Source organism: Aedes aegypti, chromosome 2, assembly GCF_002204515.2.
Source record: "Aedes aegypti strain LVP_AGWG chromosome 2, AaegL5.0 Primary Assembly, whole genome shotgun sequence".
NCBI classification, from domain to species: Eukaryota; Metazoa; Arthropoda; class Insecta; order Diptera; family Culicidae; genus Aedes; species Aedes aegypti.
In genome coordinates this window covers 110,836,316-110,859,234 of record NC_035108.1, presented here as the reverse complement: position 1 = coordinate 110,859,234, position 22,919 = coordinate 110,836,316, and the positions used below count along the sequence as shown (strand labels likewise).

At 43.7% G+C, this 22,919-nt stretch overlaps 2 protein-coding genes across 3 annotated transcripts in view; both read left to right on the top strand.

Annotated features, from left to right (window-relative positions):
• Window positions 1–22,919, top strand: part of LOC5572757 — a 60,202-nt gene that overhangs the window by 16,739 nt on the left and 20,544 nt on the right. The gene's annotated exons all lie outside the window — the stretch shown is intronic.
• Window positions 636–22,023, top strand: LOC110675914. The gene is made up of 4 exons (XM_021841937.1): window positions 636–2,582; window positions 2,646–2,831; window positions 10,204–11,163; window positions 20,145–22,023. The coding sequence occupies exons 1-4, from the start codon at window positions 1,061–1,063 to the stop codon at window positions 21,734–21,736; spliced, it is 4,260 nt and encodes a 1,419-aa protein (XP_021697629.1). The 5' UTR covers window positions 636–1,060; the 3' UTR covers window positions 21,737–22,023.

Genomic DNA, 22,919 nt, shown 5'->3' with positions numbered 1-22,919 from the left:
TGTTCGTTTTCGCACTGATCGGGTATCATTCGGCTGAATTTTTACGACACTGATAGGAACCCCTTATGAAAATTCGCCACAAGGAATCGGGTTGAAATTCATGAAACCGAAATTTGAAAACAAAAATAGTTTTCGCGGCAACCTGGAATCGAACCAAGGACCTTGCGATCGATAGGCTCGTGTATACATCCCCCGCCCCGATACATTAACGATCAACGCTCCGTCATCGTAATCATCGTCATCATCAAAACTTAAAAAGCAGTTTCTCTGTTCAAAACTAAAAAATATTCGATGAAAATATGTTCACTGTGTTTCGATGGAAAAACAGAATACAGTTAACACATTTTCCTGTAAATTTTCTTGATATTGAACGAAAAAACTGCTTTTTAAAATTCCGAAATCATTGACGGATCCTGCCCCCTTAAGCGTTCGTATTGCGATAATCGTTCCATCTTTCATAAGGCAAAATGTATGAATTTGAAATATGAATTATTTTGCAGCGTCTGCAAGATTTTTCTAATCTAATCTGGCATCCCTTCGCTGAATCCCGCCCAGAAAAGCCTTTTCATTTTTTCTGTCTCGCTGCGGTTTCTCTTCTCCTTCGCGCCGGCTGACAACAAACGGCGATCCGCGTGAACTCGCAATCTGTCAAACCTCCGCGATTCTCGCGTTTTCATCCCCCCACTTTGTTCGCTCGTCTAGTTTTTTTTTTACCTTTTGCTAAACCCCGTCGTCGTGTGGAGAAGAAAAAGAGTGCTCCGTCAACGCGTTTTGTGCATCAGCAAAGCAAGGCTGAGAAAAGGCCAAAACTTTCACGGGCTCACAGCAGAAAATCGCCGTCACAGGAAGTGTCCATTTTCGGTCGGTGGTGGTGGAAAAAGTGGTTCGAACAGTGCGTGGAAAATGGAGTGGACTTTTGCAAACGTTTAGGCAGAAGCAGAAGAAGCAGCATAACCTTCCGTCGACGACGGATCTGTCAAAAGCAGCAGGAGTAGGAGGAGGAGAAGCGGAACTTTTTTTTACGGAAGGCACCGATGCGAAGGAGGAAAGGCGGTGAAGGATGAGTGCTGAGGAGTTTATTTATAGCGTGATCAACAGTGATAACGTAGCCCAGCTGGATCTGAACGTAATCGCCAACACGCTGGCCAGTGCGGATTCGCTGATCCAGCGGATCAAGGCCCAGCAGGTGGAGAACGAGGGCCTGAAGGAGAAGATCAGCTCGCTGCGGAGTTCCGCCCTGCAAATCAAGCAGCTGTACGAGGCGGAAGTGGGCAAGAATCAGGGCATCGTCCAACGGGGGGAGGATTATGTAAGGAAGGTGCAGGAACTGGAGGGACGGGTTGCCGCGGCCGAGAATGCCAGGGTCAATGCCGAACTGCAGGGCAAGGAAACGGTGGCTGAGCTGGAGAGGAAGGCCGAACACTGGATGGGAAGGTACGATGGGTTGGCCATGGATATGGTGCGGAATTGCTGTCTGCTGGCGGACAACGGATTACTTCCGGCGGAACAGCTGGGGAAGTACCGGGATTGGAAGTGCCATGTGCAAGGGATGGTCCAAGACGGGAAGGAAGTCCCCGAGGATGTGCTGAGCTGCTTGAGCAAGAAGCGATCCTCGTCGTCCTTGGCGCGGAAGAAGCGCAAATCGGAGGCGGAATGCCGGGATCAAGGGACGATGACTGCTGGCCCCTCGTACTGTTCCATTGGGGTCAATGCCGTGGAAGAGAAACCTCGCTCAGCCGATTCTTCAACGAGTACGGAAGGTTTGGAACCAGCTAAAACGCAATACTCGATCACGGATGATGTCTTCCCGGTAGAACCACAGCCTAAGAAAGTCTTCGCCGACAAGAGCACGATGTATTCCAGTTCCACGGTGACCCGTTCCACCTGCACTTCGGCCTTCATCAAGCGAGTAGACGTGGGGGTAAACTTCCCCGAAGTGGTTCCCAAGTCCATTAGCGAAATCCTCCGCGAGTGCGTCATCGAGCTTCCCTCGCTACTGTCTCCCATCCTGGACGAGATTCCGATCCGGAAAGAATCAGCCTCCACCCAAACGGATTCCGCAGACAAACCTCCCCTCGTCACAACCGGTACCAACACCACCTTGCGCAACATTCGTCGGAAGGTGGATTACGTGCGGAAAGCGGACGGTCTCCTCGTTAACAACCTCCTGTCCTTCATCAAGAAAGAGGAAAGCATTTCCCCTGTGGGTTCCCTCCAGAACCTCCCCGCAGCCGTTTTCCAAAGCGACCCATCCGATGTCAACCCGCAACTAACCCACATCTGGGGTCTACTGGGGGAGACCATGTTCCGCCTGTTGGGTACCGGACGGATGTTCGACAGCCAATGCTATAGCATAATCAACGAAAGGATAGCCATGATCAACAGTCTGATCGAGTCGGAGAGTCGCCGAGGAACGGCCATGATGAGCGAGGTGTTTGCGGCGGCGGCTACGATGGCGTCGGATAAAGCGGGTGAAGTTGGCGCGAAGAAGCGTGCTGTTGTTGGGGGGGAACCGGTGGTCAGTCGGGGGAAGAGCATGGACGAGTACGAGGAGGATGCCGTGGGAATGCATGAGGAAGATGGTGAGAGTACTCTTCTGAACGATTCGTCATTCCGAAAATTCTTAACCATTTCTTACATTCCAGACTCTAACGGGCCGTGGGAAAGTCAACCACCGCTGCCCGATGAAGAGGTGGAGCCACAGGAAGATGATGTAGTCAGGGATGAAGAAACTCAGACGGAAGTGATACCATCCGGCAGTCAAATTAGTGTGGCCGTGGTCGAAGGTGCGATGAATACGGAGGAATCTTCAGCGATGGCTGCGGCAGCAGGTGAGTGACTCAAAACCACTTTCAATCTAAAGACTAATAGCAGGTCTCTATCAGAAGATTTGGTCACTATTTTAACCCTTCCGTTGGACCCTCTTCTCCATAAACTCATTTTTGATTATTTGTTTGATAATTTTCAACTCATCAAGGCTGGCTCTTTTCAAAGATGGTTGTTGTGTAAAACTTTAAATAGTCTCTATTCTCAATGGAAGGTTTTTAAAGTCTCTTTTTAGGAATTACTTCTCAGGATCTTTGAGAGAATCTCAAGAATTCTTCTAGATCAAGAAATTCCTTTAGAGACTCCACCAATTCTCACAAAAATGCTTTCAGTTATTTTACAAGGGATGTCTTAAGATTTATTTTTTCCAGAATTGCTTTCAGAAAATCTTTGGGCACTCCAATGCTGTAATGCCCATTAATTTCCACAAGCATTACTCTGAAAACTATCCCAGATACTACCTTAGGATTTTTATACTATTTCTTCCACCGTTGCCTCCAGTTGTCACTTTTACATCTTCCAAAAGTGTTAAAGGAAAAATTGTACAGGAGTTCTACTAAGAAAATCTAAGAAGGTTTTATTCCTAGAGTTCCTGGTAGAGGGCCATTCCTGGGCAAAAGCCAGACCGAGGGTTCAGCCTTGACAAGTTAAGCTGTCAGGCAGCTCCAACTGAATATCATACAAAAAATAATCCAACGAGCGATTTTTAAAGGATCCTTAAAAGAATCTCTCCAGAATTGGCTCCTGCAAATCCTTAGGCTTTCCAACCCTACCAATAGGGATTACTCTGATCTTTTTTGCATCCCAGGATTTACTCCAGATATTTATCCACTATCTATTGCACCCATTTCTTTAGTTGTTACTCTAGGAGATCTTCCAAAGATTCCTACGGCAGTGCTCCCGAAAAACAAATCAAAGGTTTATTCCACAGCTTCTGAAAAAATCGTTAGGACGTTTTCCAGGAAACCTTACAAAAATTCCTCCGTTTTACCAGCTGTCACTTTTATCTGGATTACTTCATCCACAGTTTCTCGCAGAAATTGTTTTTTTTTTTAAAGAAATACCTCGCTAATATTTTTTTTTTTAAATGTTGCAATAATTTCTGTAAAACGCCTTTTAGGCAATTTCGTGCAGACTTGTTTGAAAGAATTCCTGAATGACCTCAGTTCCTGAATAAACCTCAATATTTAAAGAAATTTCTTTAAAAAAAAAAAACCAAAAAAAATAAAGGGATCTTAGCAGCTCTCCGAAGTAATTGAATTTTGAAAGTACCTTAGAATTTAGTGGAAGTCTTGAAGGAATCCTGGAGGCATCTTCAGAGAAATTATTGGATGAATTCTCAAAGATTTCCAGGAAAATTTCTTAGGAAATCCAAAGAAAATCCATGAAAGATTTACTAGATGAATTCGCGAAGTACTAACGATGTTTTAGAGAAATTTCTTTAATAAAATCTTTGGAAGCCGGTTGGAATTTCTGGGATCATACTTTAAAAAATTCAAATTAATTTTTTGAAACCTATATTGAACGAAATTGTTGGATGAATTCCTTTGAAATCATTAAATGAATTCCTGAAGAAATCCTCGGAATAATATCACCAGAAATAAACAAAAACTTGAAGTAAAAAATGCTTGGTCGAATTCTCTAATGTATGGTCTATTTTTGGTCCCTCTTTAATTATTGCTTGTTTTTTTTTTCAGCCTTCCCATTTTTAGAGCTCCTAGTGGCTACCAGTCATAAAGTATTTTTTTCTAAAGACTTGGCTTGGACATGATTGCATTATTGGAAATTTCTGCGAAGGATGTGCTTCATCCCACTCAAAATATTCCAGGAAATTGCTTAAAATTTCTTCGCCAAAGAATTTTTTTCTTGAAGTATTTCTGTAGTACATCTGGAAGGAATCCTCGGAGAGTTCTTTGAACTTATCCCTGAATAAATTTCTGGAGACATTTTGACAGAAACCCCTAGAGATATTTTCGTAGAAATCTCTGGAGATATTCTGGCAGAAATCTTCGAATGTATTTATGGAAGAAAATAGCAGGAAGTTATTCTTAAAACTTTTATATTTGATTTCTGAGTACTTGTGGTAATTTAAGGAGCAATTGCTCCCTTGGTTATGCGACCTTGCCGCGATGGGAGGGCATAATCCATTAGCCCATATGATGGAAACCAAAGGCGTAACCTGTAGTGGTGGTATCACATTTTGGCATTTTTTGCTTAAAGCCGCGTCATTATTTATATGGCATAGACGCAATAATATCTCGGATGTGATCCAACGGACATTCTGCGCCATTGATAGAATTGATGCATATTTCAAATAATTAATCTATTTGAAGTGGACATTAATACTATTGGTGACGTTCAGTTTGCCTTTTGCTAACCAGAATGATCCGTAGCCACTCTTACTATTAGCTAGCTAGATACATCGTTATCATATACGACGTAGGGAATACTTAGGAACTCTTAGGAAAATTACTAGTAGATTCACTGAGTAGAAATAAGTGGCGACAATTTTATTTTAATATGGTTTTTACATTGCCATAAAAAGAAATACCTCTTTTGTAACAGCGGTATAAATAATCTAATTCCAGTTTCATTTTCGCAAAATTTACAACTAGAAAGTAGGCGTTGTGAAGCATTGCATTTGCCACCGAAAAGTGAATCTTGTAGGAGACTGTAATAGAAGCCTAAGGAAACTTTACTCTTCAATATTCACTATAAAAATGACTATGGAAAGTAAGACGATGAGATCGATCATAAGGGTACACTTGCTAATTTCGAGAAATTGTTGAACAGACAAGGAAAGTGACTTTTTTCTTTAAGGTTATATGAAAGTAATGACCAATAAATACTTTTAACAACAAAAAATGAAATTAACTAGAACTACTACTTGACAGTCTTATTTTGTTAATACTTGACGACAATTGACATTTGACAGGAGTAATCAGAATAGCACTTAAATGTCAAATTATTCAAATCCATTTTGACTAGACAGTATTAGTAATGACACTACTACACTACTATTTCAAACAAATTCTGATGGAGCTGCTGATTTTCACAATGCTTCCTTTTCTCAGAAGCAAGGGAATATGGGTATTTTTTAAAAACTACCACGTTACAATACTAGTAAAAAAACAGTGTTCATGTGGGCACCATAGCCTAGTCCGTCTGAGTATTGGTCCTGGTAGAGGGGAAGCTTGGCACAAGCCAGACCGAGGGTTCAGCCTTGACAAGTTAAGCTGTCAGGCAGCTCCAACTGAATACCATACAAAAAAAAAACTCCAGAAGATATCCTGGAAGCATCTCTGGAGGAATCCCTGATAGAATTAGGCACGACTTCCACTGATGATGCGCCTTCGTATTTCCCGACTAACATTGTTGTCAGCCGTCAACAAGGATCCGAGGTAGACGAACTCGTCCACCATCTCGAAGGTATTCCCGTCTATCGTAACACTGCTTCCTAGGCGGGTCCTGTCGCGCTCAGTTCCGCCAACCAGCATGTACTTTGTTTTCGACGCATTCACCATTAGCCCGACTCTTGTTGCTTCGCGTTTCAGGCGGGTGAACAAATCTGCCACCGTTTCAAATTTTCTCCCAATAATATCCATGTCGTCCGCGAAGCAAACAAATTGTCCGGATCTCGTGAAAATTGTGCCTCGACTGTTAAGTCCGGCTCTCCGCATGACACCTTCAAGCGCAATATTGAACAACAGGCACGAAAGTCCGTCGCCCTGTCGTAGTCCCCGCCGAGACTCGAACGAACTGGAGTGTTCGCCCGAGATCTTCACGCAGTTTTGCACACCGTCCATCGTTGCTCTGATCAATCTTGTGAGCTTCCCGGGAAAGCTGTTCTCGTCCATGATTTTCCATAGCTCTATGCGGTCGATACTATCGTATGCCGCCTTGAAATCGATAAACAAATGGTGCGTAGGGACCTGGTACTCACGGCATTTCTGGAGGATTTGCCGCACGGAAAAGATCTGGTCCGTTGTCGAGCGGCTGTCGATGAAACCTGCTTGATAACTTCCCACGAACTCGTTTGCTGTAGGTGATAGACGACGGAAGAGAATCTGGGATAGCACTTTATAGGCGGCGTTTAGGATGGTGATTGCACGATAATTTTCACACTCCAGTTTGTCGCCCTTTTTGTAGATAGGGCATATAACGCCTTGCTTCCACTCCTCCGGTAGCTGTTCCGTTTCCCAGATTCTGACTATCAGCCGATGCAGACAAGCGACCAACCTGTCCGGGCCCATCTTGATGAGTTCGGCTCCGATACCATCCTTGCCAGCGGCTTTGTTGTTCTTGAGCTGTTGAATGGCATCCTTAACTTCCCCCATCGTGGGAGCTGGTTGATTTCCGCTGTCCGCTGTGCTGACGTAGCCATCGCCTTCGCTGTCCTGACCTTCTGTGCCTGAGTTCTCTGCGCCATTCAGGTGTTCATCGTAGTGCTGCTTCCACCTTTCGATCACCTCGCGTCCGTCCGTCAAGATGCTCCCATCCTTGTCCCGGCACATCTCAGCTCGCGGCACGAAGCCTTTGCGGGATGTGTTGAGCTTCTGATAGAACTTCCGCGTTTCTTGAGAACGGTACAGCAACTCCATCTCTTGGCATTCCACCTCTTCCAGGCGGCGCTTTTTGTCCCGGAATAGGCGGGTTTGCTGTTTCCGCTTCAGTCTGTATCGTTCCACGTTTTGCCGCGTACCATGCTGTAGCATTGCAGCCCGCGCTGCATTCTTCTCCTCTAAAACCTCCTGGCACTTCTCGTCGAACCAATCGTTTCTTGAGCTCCGTTCCACATATCCGACAACGCTTTCGGCAGCGTCGTTAATGGCTGCTTTGACTGTCCTCCAGCAGTCCTCAAGAGGGGCCCTATCGAGCTCGCCCTCATCCGGCAACGCTGCCTCAAGATGCTGCGCGTACGCATTGGCGACATCCGGTTGTTTCAGTCGCTCGAGATTGTACCGGGGCGGGCGTCGGTACCGTACATTGTTGATGACGGATAGTTTTGGGCGCAGTTTCACCATCATCAGGTAGTGGTCGGAGTCAATGTTGGCGCCACGATAGGTTCTGACGTCGGTTATGTCGGAGAAGTGCCGTCCATCAATCAAAACGTGGTCGATTTGCGATTCTGTCTGCTGAGGTGATCTCCAGGTGTACCGATACGGGAGGCTGTGCTGGAAATAGGTGCTACGAATGGCCATGTTCTTGGAGGCGGCAAAATCTATCAGTCGTAGGCCGTTCTCGTTCGTCAGCCGGTGGGCGCTGAACTTTCCAATCGTCGGTCTGAACTCCTCCTCCTTTCCAACCTGAGCGTTCAAATCTCCTATGATGATCTTGACGTCGTGGCTTGGGCAGCGGTCGTACTCGCGTTCGAGCTGCGCGTAAAATGCGTCCTTGTCATCATCAGTGCTTCCGGAGTGTGGGCTATGCACGTTGATTATGCTGAAGTTAAAGAATCGGCCTTTGATTCTTAACTTGCACATTCGTTCATTGATCGGCCACCACCCGATCACGCGCCTTTGCATATCACCCATCACTATAAAAGCTGTTCCCAGCTCGCGTGTGTTGCCGCAGCTCTGGTAGATGGTATGATTACCTCTAAACGTTCGCACCAATGCTCCTGTCCAGCACACCTCCTGCAGCGCTACGATGTCGAAACCGCGGGTCTTCAGTACATCGGAGAGTATGCAAGTACTTCCAATGAAGTTGCGATATTTACAGTTCCACGTACCGAGCTTCCAATCGCTAGTCCATTTTCGTCGCTGTGGTCTTTGCCAATTGTTCCGGTCCGTATTCTCTCGTTGACGTTCCTGTGCTGATGTGTTTTTACGGTTGGCTTGCAGGGCCTGACACCAACCCCCTAGATTTCCGGAGGACCATTCCCCCTAAATGTTCGGAGGGCCATAGTGTGCAGTTTAGCTTAGAGTCCTTCTCTGGCACTCGGACGATGATCAGCCGCCCCTAACATGGGGAACAGACGCTGTTGTGAGCCGCTCCTAACGTGGAGTACAGACGCTCAAGGTTTGCAAAAGCAAACCCCCCCCCCCTTCCCTGTCAGCATACGACCAATGTTCCCACCGGGGGTTGGCTACCCGATCTTCCCCAAGGTTACTCGTACCCCGGCCAGTACCACGAGGAGGTAGGGATAGGAGTTGCTGGGCAAGAGGCTAAGGACCGCACAAAGGGGTCTATTTTATTCCTGCAGGTACGCGGGGTACCAATGGTACGCCATGCCCAGCCATTTACCGCGCCCGAAGCTCGTTATAACGAGAACTATTATAGCGACAATAGCTCTCTATAGCGACATTTTTCGGTCCCTTGAAAAATATTCCAATGTTATAACTGTTCTCTATAATGACTTTTCCACAGACAAACAGACGTCACACTCTCATCGCTGTCCATCGACCAAATTTTTAACGATCGATTCAAATATTGGGTAGGTGGTCAATCGACCACCCGCAGCGCTCGCGTTGTTTTTGTTCGTGTTTGACATTTACACACTACCGCCACCTGTTGGTCCATCGGCCAACTACAGTGTTTTTAGCATTGGGCGTACATGATTTCGTGACTATGATTTTGATCGAGCTTTGTTCTAAATGTTGCCTCTGGTTCTCTGTGACTTTTCTTTATTACGACGATCCCTTGCGATTTCGTTATAGCAAGCTTCGACTGTACTTTTTATTATATAGTTTTGAAAGTAACTCTCACAATATCCAGCAAAATGATTAGCAGGAATTATCTGTTTTTCGATTTCTTCAAATGAAATTTGCGTCATTCACTGATTTTTGTCAGATTTGATGAACTTCATTTATTTATTTGTGTCAGGCTTTATGCGAATATTTGTTATTTTTTAATTGTGGCCCGCGACACGAAATTGTTTCTGTGATTTAACCCGCGGTTCAAAAAGGTTGGGCAGGCCTGCTCTAGTCATTTTCACATTAGGTTGCATAAATACCTTATGGGATTTCCCCCAGGCTTTTCCCAGAAGAGTATTTGGAAAATCTTCTTCTCAATTATTAGTTTGATTCCTACAGCATTTTTGAATAGAAAATTGCTCCGCAAATTTTTCAGTGATTCTTCACACTGTTTATTCAGAGTTTTGTTCCAGAATTCGCCCGAGTTCTTCCAGTAATTTCTCCAGGTATTATATTGAGAAATCCTACATGAATGAGATTCCAAAAAAAAAATCAGGGTTCTTTGGTAGATAGGAGGTTACTTTCTAGTTACTTGGTTACTATCTTAGAGAGCCAGTCATTAAAATGTTATTTTTCTAGAGTGCCAGAATTATTTTTGTAGATTTTTGCAGGAGATTGATCTTGTATTTTTCAAAAAAGTTCTCTGAAGAAAGCACAGGAATAATCTAATCTATCATTGCAGATGATGTGCCTGAAGCGACGTCATCAGCTTCAGTTTCCAACAAAACCAAAGAACAAGACGAAAGTCCTTCGTCGCCAAAACCCCCACGTGAGTCACCGATCCCCGATGAAGTATCCCCGGAAGCACCATCTCCCCAAAACGACGAATCCGTTGACTTTTGTTCTCTCATGGAATCCGGCAGTGGCGCCGTCGAAATCTGTGCGAACAGTTCCGCAACGAAAGACGCTGATGAACAACTGCCACAGCTGCAGGATGAAGAACCGGACGAGATTGCGAACGAGTTGCGCCAGATGGAGGAAGGCGTTGCGAAGGAGCCGGAGCTGGATCGACTTCAACCGTGTCTGATTCGCGTGCGGGACATAGAACAGGTGGAAACGAAGCACTATCTGGATGTGGTCTGTGAGGAGGAATCCACGCATACCACGGACGATGAGAGTGATCTTCATATGACGATCGTGGAGACGTCTCCAAATCGGTTGTCCGTCAGCTCTAGTTGTACTTCGATAGGAAGCAACGGAACGCTGATTTCGCCCATCAAGGTCAAAGAGACCAACGAGTTAGTCAAGGACCAGTTCAAAACGCCTACTAGTCCCGCGATCAGCAAGCGGAAACTCAGGGAGCGCACGGAGGGAGGCCCATCCAAGCGAGGGAGATTGTCTCCGACAACGGAATCTTTGCTGGAGGACGACTGGGATCACAAGTTCTCCCGGATAAAGAACTATTTCACGCTGCCGTCGGGTTTGAATCCAATCAAGGATGGTTCGGGTGGGTCGCGGACTACGCAGGAGTACTTCGAGTTGGACGAACTGTGGGGCGATGAGGATGATGATGGAGATGAGGGAGAGGAGAAGAAGGGCGAATTTGGTATGCCTTGTGAGCAACTATTGCAACCACTGCGGCTCGAGACGAGCTCGGCGGTAAACGTGGCGGTTAGCGATTCTCCTGAATCTCCCACTGAAGGTGAGTTACTTATAGGCATAGATATTTGGTGTTTCTCAATCTGCGGCGTGATTTTCTTACCTGATTGGATAAATGTGTGACTCGTTTTTATTTTTTCTCGATTTGCCATCGTAAGAAGTTTTTTGTAATATCTCATCGTAATAGACTGTTTTTCATCTAGGTTGATGTATGTATGTTCGACATTAGGGCAGTTCGAAATTTAAAAAAAAGTTTGAAAACTCAATCCCCCATATCTTCTTTACCATCCTAACCATAAAAATAGTGTCCTATGAAATTTTCAGCTGGTTCGGTGGTGATTTAAAGGTGGCCCAAAGACGATGTAGGTTTGTATGGAAATTACTATTTTTAAAAAAGTTCCAAACACGATAGTAGGATACTGGAATCTAAATGCAAAATTATCATTCGATAGTGAAAACTCATTCTTCGAACCCCAATAAAGAGATTTGCTGAAAAGAGCAATTCAATCCGACGGATAGGAGAAGTTTGTTTGCCATGATTTTGCTCCATATGGGATTGTAGCCCTGCAAACATCTACATAAATCTTAAACAAAATTAGGGCAAAAGGGATTTATCTCTTTAGCAACTTCCATCAATGAGCATTGAAGAATGAGTTTTCACTATGGGATGATAATTTTGTACTTGCATTACAGTACTAACGTGTTTGGGACTTTTTTCAAAATTTCTTCATAGTAATTTCCATATAAACCTACATAGTCTTTGGGCCACCTTTAAATCACCACCGAAAAAGCTGAACATTTAACAGAACACTATTTTTATGGTAAAGATGGTAAAGAAGGTATGGGACATTTTTGAATTTTGAACCGCCCTAATGTTCCATGTTTCCACAAATTCTAAGTATAATTCGTATTCCAAACAGCAGCGAAACCGATATCCGGTGACCATGTTTCCGAAACGAATGCAACAGTCTGCAAATTGAAACAGGTGATTTTATCAAGTAAATCAATGTTGCATTGATTTTTTGAGGTTTCGATAAGGTTTCTTGCATCTCCTCCAATATTTTCATTATGAAATACTCTTCTTCGTCTTCTTCTTGGCATTACGTCCTTACTGGGGCAGAGCCTGCTTCTCAGCTCAATGTTCTTATATGCACTTCCATAGTTATTACCCGAGAGCTTTCTTTGCCAAATTTGCCATTTTCGTATTCGTATATCGTGTGGCAGGTACGATGATACTCTATGCCCCGGGAAGTCAAGGAAATTTTCCGTTATGAAAAGATCCTGGACCGACCGGGAATCGAACCCAGACACCTTCTGCATGGCTTTGCTTTGTAGCCGCGGACTCTAACCACTCTGCTAAGGAAGACCCCTAGAAATACCCTAGGTACCCTATCAAATTTGGACCTATGATCAAAACCATCACCGAATTCGAAATTTGCAATGCCTGAATCGAAAATATAACTAGTTTGTGATTTTTCCTGAAAATGACATAAAAATCGATCGTATGATCGATCGTAACTTACAGAATTTTGAAACTTCGATATCGGTACCCAGTACTGTAAAGGTTAATAACAAAGGAAACAGGCATTTTCCCTTCAATAATATATTAGTGTTATTACACAAAACTGCAGCTCTTAATAGTAGTTTACGCAACAAGTTGCAGAATGATGATTTTTACGGCACGAGACGTAGACGTAAAAATCGAGTTCTGCAACGAGTTACGTACAACATTTTTTGCAATTTCGTAGAAGACCCCAGGGTATCAGAAATTATATTGGGATGCATTCATTATTATTATACATTTCTGAAAAAATGTTGGGTTATGATTCATAACGCAACTCAAAACAGTTGCGTAATGAGCCAGCGTTGTGTAATGAATCATTACAGCACTGGTTTCAGTTGCGTAATGACTATTCCCGCACTGCATACTCCAGTGCAGGAAAGTAGTTTCATGACAGATTGGCTTGAGGAAAAACAGCCTATTACGATGAGAAATTGCAAAAAATTATTTTTGCAATTCCGTTGCAAATCAATCAACTTTTCATTGAGAAGTTGATCAACATAACGGCCTACTTTTCTTACTGAAAATAAACAATGCTGAAAAGTGCTACTTTTCAGCACTCTTTTCGGTGCTGAAAAGTAGCACTTTTCAGTACTGTTTTGGTAGGCATTAACCGAACAACCCAGTCACTTCATGCTATTTGTGCTTAATTGCACGGCGTGCGAGTCGAGACAAGTCGTTCTCACCTCGGGTGATATGAGGCGACTAATGTTAATCCAATGGGAGCGAGTCGACAATTGTCCCTCATTCGACATGCCGCGCAGAATAAGCATAATTGCATCTGTTTCTAGATCCATTGTGCGATCTGATTCCGACAGGGGCTGTCCATTAATCACGTGATCAGTTTTTTTGGGATTCCAGGCCACCCCCCTCCCTCCTCGTGGTCATTTGTCCATACACAAATTTATAAAATTCGTATGGACCGTGATCATTAGCCAGACCCTCCCTCTCCTCATGAATGAGCATGTAATTTATGGACGACCCCACACAGGCTGGCGATTCTGATTTGGAATCGAATAGTCCAACATTTGTGCTGTGCTGTCTTACCTGATATCGGTGGCGTGAAAACTTGTGACATTCATCGGTAGAGGTACTACTGTATCACAGCCTACGTGATTGAAAAATACTGAATTGATACTACGCATGGATGTGTGCCCATGTGGGTTCTCTAGAAATGTTTGTTTTTGCTTTTAGAGCTCATCCAGCTGAAATTGCATTTTTCGAAATAGCAAAAAATGTTGTAGGCAACTCGTTGCAAAACTCGATTTTTTCAGCACTCGTGGTATTTATCCAACTCGGCGAGCCTCGTTGGATAAATGTACAACTCGTGCTGAAAAAATCATCATTTTGCAACTTGTTGCCTAAATAACTATTATCGTATTTCTCGAAAGATCTCGATAAACTTCTGATTAGCGGATATGGGTATAAATTCTTAAATATAACTAGTATTTTGGTAAAACATGGATGGATGTTTGGGTGTTTCAACCAGGCTAGACAATCGTCACCGTCAAATGGAAAAAGTTGGCGACGAAACTAAAAGAAGCATCGTCATCGTCACTCAACCAGCGTCGAATGACGATTTTCCGCAGTGATCCGACACATAGGCTCGGCGTCATGACGAACAAATACGATTCCTCCGTTACGGGCGAATCTTCGTTCGGGCGCACTGAGCCGACCAAAAATATGAATCGCGTCTTTGACAGATTAAGAGCATTTAAAAAAAAATAAAACAAAAACAAAATAACAAAACACGACTGGAATCGAGCAAACGATCTTTGAATCGTCAACTCCACGCGCTTACCAACAGAGCTATTATAGAATCATGAGGAGAGCGGGTTCATTTGCCAATACAAGCAATTATGTGATGGCATTCGTTGGTTGGTGCGAAGCAAGCGAATATACAGTAAACGCCTTCTTCTTGTGAGTAAGGGTAGCAAGCGGAATGAAGAAAACTTTGCTCGTTGACGATTTTGGATTGAAGTTAGTCGTGCATTCTTTCGTCGATGACTTGATGATGACCTGCCAGAGTTACTATACTGGATGACGATGCCTTTTTTTTTATTTCGTCATCGCACTGTGACGAATCTGACGATTGCCTGCCCTGGTTTCAACTACGCAAGTATCTTACAATTCGCTGAACCCTCAGTTCATCAATTATTCTGCTGCATTTCTGACAAAAATTGAGGCATTATTGTTTGAAATTTTCTACAGAAGGAATCCTCTATTTTGAACTGTCACCAAAAAGTATATCAAATGCCTTGCCTGGAATCTACCCTCAGAAATCCCTTAAGAATTTTCCGAGGGTCTCAAAACTTCCATTTAGGTATCCAAAGAAATCCTGTACTAATTTCGCCTTTGCTGATAAAATCTGCATCTTTGCAGATGGGAATCTGCATAGTGTCTGATTGAGACCTTGCTAGGAAATTTCTAAGAATGCCAGAAAATAAACAAGTATATTTCATAGAATCTAGAAAAACTTATTGAAACTCTGCTTAAAACCATTAGGAGATTAATTGAAAATTTACAAAAAATCTTCAACGAATTTTACAAAAAAGCTTCCATAAAGTTTTAATAAGAATGTCTTAAGTTTTCGCTAAGAATCTCGCCAGAAATCCCTAAAACGATCATAACCATCAGAACATGTCCTGCTAAATCAGGACAATTGGTAATCTTATCTTCATCACATCAATTGATTTCAGTTACGTAATGGTTCATTAGGCCACGTTTGTTTATTACGCAACGCATTTAATTTGCGTAATTGCCCATTGCACAAAAAACCAGAAATAAAAAAAAAGTGTACGTAACTTGACATCATTTTTAATAACCTCTTTAGGCGTTTCATAGAATTATGAAAAATGCAAACAACCACAATTTAAAATTTTTAAGGAATTGAAATGCGCGTAATTAGGGTTTTAGTTGTGGTGAATTACGTACGTAACATTAGGGTATTAGAAAGATCTCTTCAGAACGTTAATTCATTGTCGTAAAAGTTCATTACGTAACTATTTCGAATGGCACTATGATTTATTACAAAATTCGTCTGAGTTGCGTAATGACTTGTTGTGTAAAAAGTTTGTATTCATCATGACTTATTACGCAAAGCTAGTGCATAACGCAACCTCTTTGCGTTGTGTTTTGAATCTTTACACATCGATATTCAGAAATTGCGCACGATGCATTGCATTGCAATGAACATACGATGTTCAGTCAGTCAGAAATTAAGTGTGGAAACGGATAGAGAGGAAATCCAGGTGGCTTTCAAATGGGATATCAAGTTTAGTAAGTAAAATTGCTACAATGAGCTATGCCGCCAATCCAGCGAAGAGTGATCGATTCGTCATGGCGAAGAACAAGCTAAAGGTAATCGTGAAGTGCTTCGCGAAAGTTATAATCCAGATATGTCCTATTCATCGATTTCAAAGCGGCCTATGATACCATCGCTATGGAAGATTATGGACGAGAATGGTTTTCCCGGGAAACTGACTAGACTGATCAAGGCAACTATGGATAGTGTACAGTGCTGTGTGAAGATATCGGGTGCGTTATCGGACCCGTTTGAAACATGCAAAGGACTTCGACACGGCGATAGTCTTTCCTGCCTCCTGTTCAATATTGCTCTAGAAGGTGTTATGGAACGGGCGGGCTTCAACATGCGGGGCACAATTTCCCATAAACTATAGCCAGTTCATCTGTTTCGCTGACGATGTGGACATTGTCGGAAGAACGTTCCAGGTGGTTGCTGAACAGTATACCAGGCTGAAACGTGAAGCAGAACGGGTTGGGTTGAAAGAGAATACGTCGAAGACGAAATATCGGCTGGCTGGAGGAACCGAGCGCGATAGAGCTCGTGTTTGACTACCTCGGATCATTGGTAACGTCGGAAAACAACTGCAGCAAAGAAATTCGACGACGTATCATTGCCTGAAGTCGTGCTTACTACGGACTTCACAGACCTTGCGGTCTGGTAAATGTTCTTACTAAGTGTACCATGTACAGGACGCTGATAAGACCGGTAGTCCTCTACGGGCATGAGACGTGGGCAATGCTCGAACAGGATATACAAGCGCTAGGAGTTTTAGAACGACGTGTGCTTAGGACGATCTTTGGCGGAGTATGTGAGAACGGCGTATGGATGAGAAGAATGAACCTCGAACTTGCACAACTCTACGGTGAACCCTGTATCCCGAAAGTCGCCAAAGCTGGAAAGATACAATGGACGGGATAAGTTGTGAGAATGCCGGACAACAATCCCGCAAAAATGGTGTTCACCTCGAATCCGGCCGGTACAAGACGAAGAGGAGCGCAACGAGCTAGGTGGTTTGATCAAGTGGAGCAGGATCTTGGAAGTGTGGGGCGATCGAGAAACTGGAGGTTAGCAACCATGTTTCGAGTTAGTTGGCGTTAAATTGTGGTGAAATGTTCTGAAAGGTGCAGTAGAAGTACCTGGATGACGGTTACTTTCCAGAGATTTCAAAGATCCATATGCCTGCTGGATACGCTCGGAAAGCTCCTTAGATGGATCATCCTCAACAGGCTGATGAAATGTACGAAGAGTGAGTGCGGATTCTTGAAGATGCAATTTCGATTCCGCAAAGGAGTATCGTAGGTGAACGCATTTCGTGCAATGCTCGAGAATGTTGAGAAGGAGTCGAAGAAGAATATAGGAGCGCACATCGTGTCACTAACGGTGATGGCGAGTTGCTTACAGAAAGAAGAGATGTCGGTGATGAAAGCAATAGATGCAATCGAAAGCTTGGAGCAAACTGCAGATAATCCACCACTAAACAAAGAGGTGGCTGCTTAAAGCTGTCCAGCGGATGATGATCAACGTTAGAGGACATACAATCACTTTGAAGCGTGTACTATTAAAGTACCTGATAGTGATTGTCGGTGTTCGACTGAACTATGACAGCCACGATGACTACATGATGAAGCGCTACTGAAATCGTCAGATAGATCGTTGACACAATCGTAGGTCGACTTGTAGAACGTAGAACGCAATAACGTTGCGGACTTGTTATGCCACCGGGGAAAGTTTCTGATATCGGAGGGATTGGACGTTAATGCTTGAAAGACTTACAATTAGAGCTCGATATTTCACCGAACGAGAACGAACCACGACTGACAGATTTCGCCGCCTTCAAGAATATGGCCATTCGTAGCACTTATTTCCAGCATAGTCTCCCTTATCGGTACACCTGGAAATCACCTCAGTAAACAGCAGTCTTCTAAGAGCATCCTTCTACTCTCAGATTTAAACAAGCAGAGTCCATTACAAAATTCCTGATTGCATCTCAATCATTGTCTGCTTTAGAGGAAGCATTCTGATAGTCCGTTCTAGTTGAGAATCCATTACATACAGGTCCAAAATGTATCTACAGACTACCCGCTCACTGGAACCATTGAAAACTTTTAGAAACTTCCCAAGTGTCAGAAAATTTCTATCGAAGCTAAAAAAATATCGATGCTAACTCGATTCATCTTACCGACAAACAATCGATCAAGGATTGAATCCTGGGATTAAATCCTCTCATACACGTGGCGTGATTCATTGCATGCCGGGATTTGAACAAAAAATGCGCTCGAAACGAATTTCGGTCTGATGGTTTTGAATCTCAGCAGCTCTTGGAGTGAGATTTTTTGAAGACTGGTAAACAGAATCGCATATCGACCACGTTTTGATTGATAGACGGCACTTCTCCGATATAACCGACCTCAAAACCTATCATAGCGGTAACATTGACTCCGACCACTACCTGGTGATGGTGAAACTGCGCCTGAAACTATCCGTCATCAACGATGGACGGTACTGACGCCCACCTCGGTACAATCTAGTGCGACTGAAACAACCTGCTGCGTACGCGTAGCATATTGAGGCAGCGTTGTCGAATTAGGGCGAGCTCGAGGGGCCCTTCTGGAGGGCAGTCAAAGAAGCCATTGACGACACTGCTGAAAGCATTGTCGCATACGTGGAATCGAGTTCAAGGAACGATTGGTTCAACAAGGAGTGCCAGGAGGTTTTGGGGGAGAAGAATGCAGCGCGGGATGCAATGCTGCAGCCTGGTAAGCGGCAAAACGTGAAACGATACAGACTGGAAGCGGAAACAGCCAACCCGCCTATTCTGGGACAAAAAGCGTCGCCAGGAAGAGATGGAAAGCCAAGAGATAGAGTTGTTGCACCGTTCACAAGAAACGCGGAAGTTCTATCAAAAACTCAACGCATTCTGCAAAGTAGTACTATTATGAACACCTATGAATGGTTTTCAGGGCCACAGGCACAAAAGTTCTGCACAGCTAAGGCGTCAGCACAGCGAACAGTGGAACCCAACCAATATCTGTCTGCTGTTCAATATTGCGCTTGAAGGTGACATGCAGAGAGCTGGACTTAACAGTCCAGGCACAATTTTCACGAGATCCGGACAATGTGTTTGCTTTGCGGACGATATGGATATTATTTGGAGAAAATTTGAAGCAGAATTGTTCACCCGCCTGAAACGCAAAGCAACAAGAGTCAAGGTGGTGCGTCGAAAACAAAGTACATGCTGGTAGGCGGAACTGAGCGTGACAGAGCCCGCCTAGGAAGCAATGTCGCGATAGACGGGAATACCTTCGAGGTGATGGACGAGTTCGTCTACCTCGGATCCTTGCTGACGGCTGAAAACAATGTTAGAGAAATTCGAAGGCGCATCATCAGTGGAAGAGAAAGCAAGTCCCCTTCCTCTGTGAACCTCACTTGTAAGAGGGGGCATGAATAATAAACTTAAATGAACTCCTAGGTAAGCCAAATTGCCCCTCATGTCGACGCATCTCGGTGCAGCTTCCTGAGGTTAGCACGTTTTTTTATTGGTGAACGTACTCCTGTCCTTATGCTATCTTGATAATCAGTTCTACCAACGTAAATATGACACACTTACCTAGTTTCAGTCAACATTTACCCACACACGGAGAAAACGGAAAACCCATATTTGAGTATTTTTTAACTTACTTTTGAGTCATTTTTCTCTCCCTATTTCATTCGCTCCTTCTATTGTTGTCAGAGAGCGAAGAGCAAAACAACCCAAAAACCGAACCTTAGTGCGTTACCTCAAATTTGAGTAAGTGGCACAGTACTGGAAGTTGAGTTATTTGATCTGCCGATTGAGTGAAAAGAACTTAGCCAGTAGGTATTTTTTCGCATGGCTGCAAATGAAAACAACTTCTACCTCATCAACTCAAAATTAGGTTAACGCACGAACCCCCGGAATTGAGTGGAACTTCATTTTCTCCGTGCACGTTAAAAAGTTACAAGCTTATCAATTAACGTTTGTTTCAAATACAGATTTTAGCTAAACAATCTACATTGAGGTTGAGATTTCCGTTGCAGAATCAGAAACACCAATGTAACAGATATACGAAAAAATAGAATTTATTTGAAATCTATCTAAACCGTTAAATGTATTAACCATTATTTTTTTAAATTTCAGAACCTTCAGCAACATCCATCTCAAGTTGGGATGGATTCAAAAGGCCTCTCAACGTTGACGTCACCCGGCCTACAGTTCCTCCGTCAACACTCAGCAATACTCCTGCTTCACCCGATGCTGCCTCTGCATTTTTGGACGATTCTCCAATGTCGCCAATAGCTGACGAAGAACCCCGTAGTCCCCGCTGCTTCAGCGAACTAGAGTCCCCCATGTCTCCGCCTCCCGAAAGCCGATCAACCATATACACGGAACCGGTGGAACCGCGAAACATTCCTCTGGAAAATCCGCTAGCGAGCCGGATACTAACCGAAGCATCCACTCCAATGGGAAAGGCCATTGCCTGCTACAAGAGGGAAAGGCGCGCTGAAGTCCTGAACAAAATTACTCCGAATGCGTGTAAGAAGGAGAAGAAGCTGATCCAAGAGCTGGTCAGTGTGATAATGGCTTATGTGAAGGACGAATGGACGGCGGAAAATGTGGACATCCGAAGTAAAGAGTTGCTCAATGTTTCAGGAGATACCAGGGTGATCGCTCAAGCGATAGTAGATTGTATTATGTCCCTTACGGAGGATCTGGTGATCGATGTTCAGTGTTCCCCACCTGCTCCTCCATTACCGAAGGCCACGCAAAAAGTGGTTCTGCTGGCAAAAACGCTTAATGAGGTGTTGTTCACGCTAGACAGGATACTCCTTCAAGAAGTGGATCGCCGGGTGTTCAATCTCAAGTCGGATAAAACCGACCTGGCAGCGATCACTGCACTGACCTATCTCTACGTAGGAATAGCCGACTGCAATCGACTCTACGGTTGCACTGCCAGGATGTACATCTACAAGTGTCTCTACTACTTCAACTACAAAGGTCTACCCCTGATCTATTACGTACTGAAGGCCTTCCCGCATGCACTGCCAAAGAAGGCCAGCGCCTTTTTCGATAATTCCGATGCGATGGTCAGCACCATCCGCACAGTTCTCATGAACATCAACTACATGGAGAAAAGTACTCACCCCGAAGCTGCCCTGTACAAAAAGTGCGAACTGCAGAAACTACTCAAATACTTCTACGGCTATCAGCACGGGTCTCCGACGTATGCCGAGCTCATCACCAACCTGATCGAGAAGATCAAAGCTAACAAGCTGAAAAATGTCGACTACTGTCTGATTCTGGTGGCCAAACGCCAGGGATACGAGTGGGCCAAGCGGCACATTGTCCAGAAGCACCTCTACCCCCTACTCAACGACTACCTCAAGCGGATCGAAACCGTTCAGGGGACGCACGACGATCAGATCCGGTGTCTGATATTCTGCATCTCGGCCATCCTCAAAACCCAGCCCAACTACGAGGACGTGACGGGTGTGATGCAGATCTTCGGCAGCATCATCCAGCGGACGGACGGCAACCAAAGGCTGCAGGAAGCGGCCGTCGCTGGGTTGATGCGGTTTACCCGGTTCGATTACGCCGACATCTACGAGTGGTTGTGCAAGTGGCGCCCCTCGTATGAGGTTAGCGGCCGAATCAAGCTAATGCTGGCCACGTTCGTCCACCGGAAGGACGAACGCTTCTGGAAGCAACTCGGCCAGCGGAAGTTCGTGTAGTCTCTGTGATCTGGTGGGAATTGTTGTAAAAAACCGGTTATTTATTTTCGAAGGCCGAACTCCTTCTCGCTTCGTAGTAATAATAGTAAGCTTAGTAGTTTTCCGTTGTTTCTTTAGATGTAAGCGAATCAAGAGTTAGGTTTAAGTAGATTGCGTGATCCTCTATTTTCAAAGAATGTGGAATGTTTGGAAGCAATCGGGCGAATTACGGGTGCTTTGCGTTGAACTGTACATAGCTGCAAAGCACTCAAATCGCTGCAAATAAAACTAAACTGAAAATTTAAAAATGGCGTTTGTTTCATAGATATTAAAGATTGTAAACCATGTAATCTGACAGTATGAACGATGATAATCAACCGGCTTCAATTTTTGGTTTCCAATTCCGATTCCAATTACTGAGAAATTTCCATAGATTCTCGTTACCTAGGAAATATACTTCTGCTTCCCGGGCTTTCCGTATGTCCCGGAATGTTATATTTCAGTAAAAAATGACCATGTTTGCATGCAATGCGAATATATACCAAGGTGTGGAAGACGGTATATATTCTCATTGGTTTGCAGGCTTGACGTAACTACCAACAGTGTGTTGGTCCAACACTTTTACAGCATTTTTCATTTTTCATGTAAAATCGTGCGCTGAATCCGAAAATTTGGACGACAAAATTCTAAACTGTTTTTGACACACTTAAATTTTGTGATTTTTTAAATTAATGCTTCTACCTACATCTTTTTTTTTTTTTTTTTAATATCTTTATTAGTATCATTCCAAACATTACATTCATGTCTTATATCTAGGTGTTCTGTGTTATTAGACAACACTATCATCCTAATTTGGTAAAACAAATTTAAGATTTAATTAACATTTTGTTAACAACATATTACATTTCATTTGCCGTAGCAGTTCAGTTTTTTTACAGGTGAGTTGATTTCACCTGCTTATAAGAGAAAAAAAAAAACGTTTTTAATATACTTAACCTAACTTAACCTAAACATAGGCAATAGAAGATTGTAACGATTTTTGCCTGAAATTATTAATGATTGTATTTGACATTTGTTCCAATGTTTCAACATTGGATATTCTATGTAACTCATTGGTACTATACCAGGGAGGAAGCCTCAGAATCATTTTCAAAATTTTATTTTGAATTCTCTGCAGAGCTTTCTTCCTGGTATTACAACAGCT

Excerpts from the sequence above, each read along its gene's own strand:
- LOC110675914 (XM_021841937.1), top strand. The coding sequence starts at position 1,061 with ATGAGTGCTGAGGAGTTTATTTATAGCGTGATCAACAGTGATAACGTA. Across the intron at positions 2,832-10,203 it reads AGCGATGGCTGCGGCAGCAG|ATGATGTGCCTGAAGCGACG; the intron begins GTGAGTGACTCA and ends CTATCATTGCAG. Across the intron at positions 11,164-20,144 it reads TCCTGAATCTCCCACTGAAG|AACCTTCAGCAACATCCATC; the intron begins GTGAGTTACTTA and ends TTTAAATTTCAG.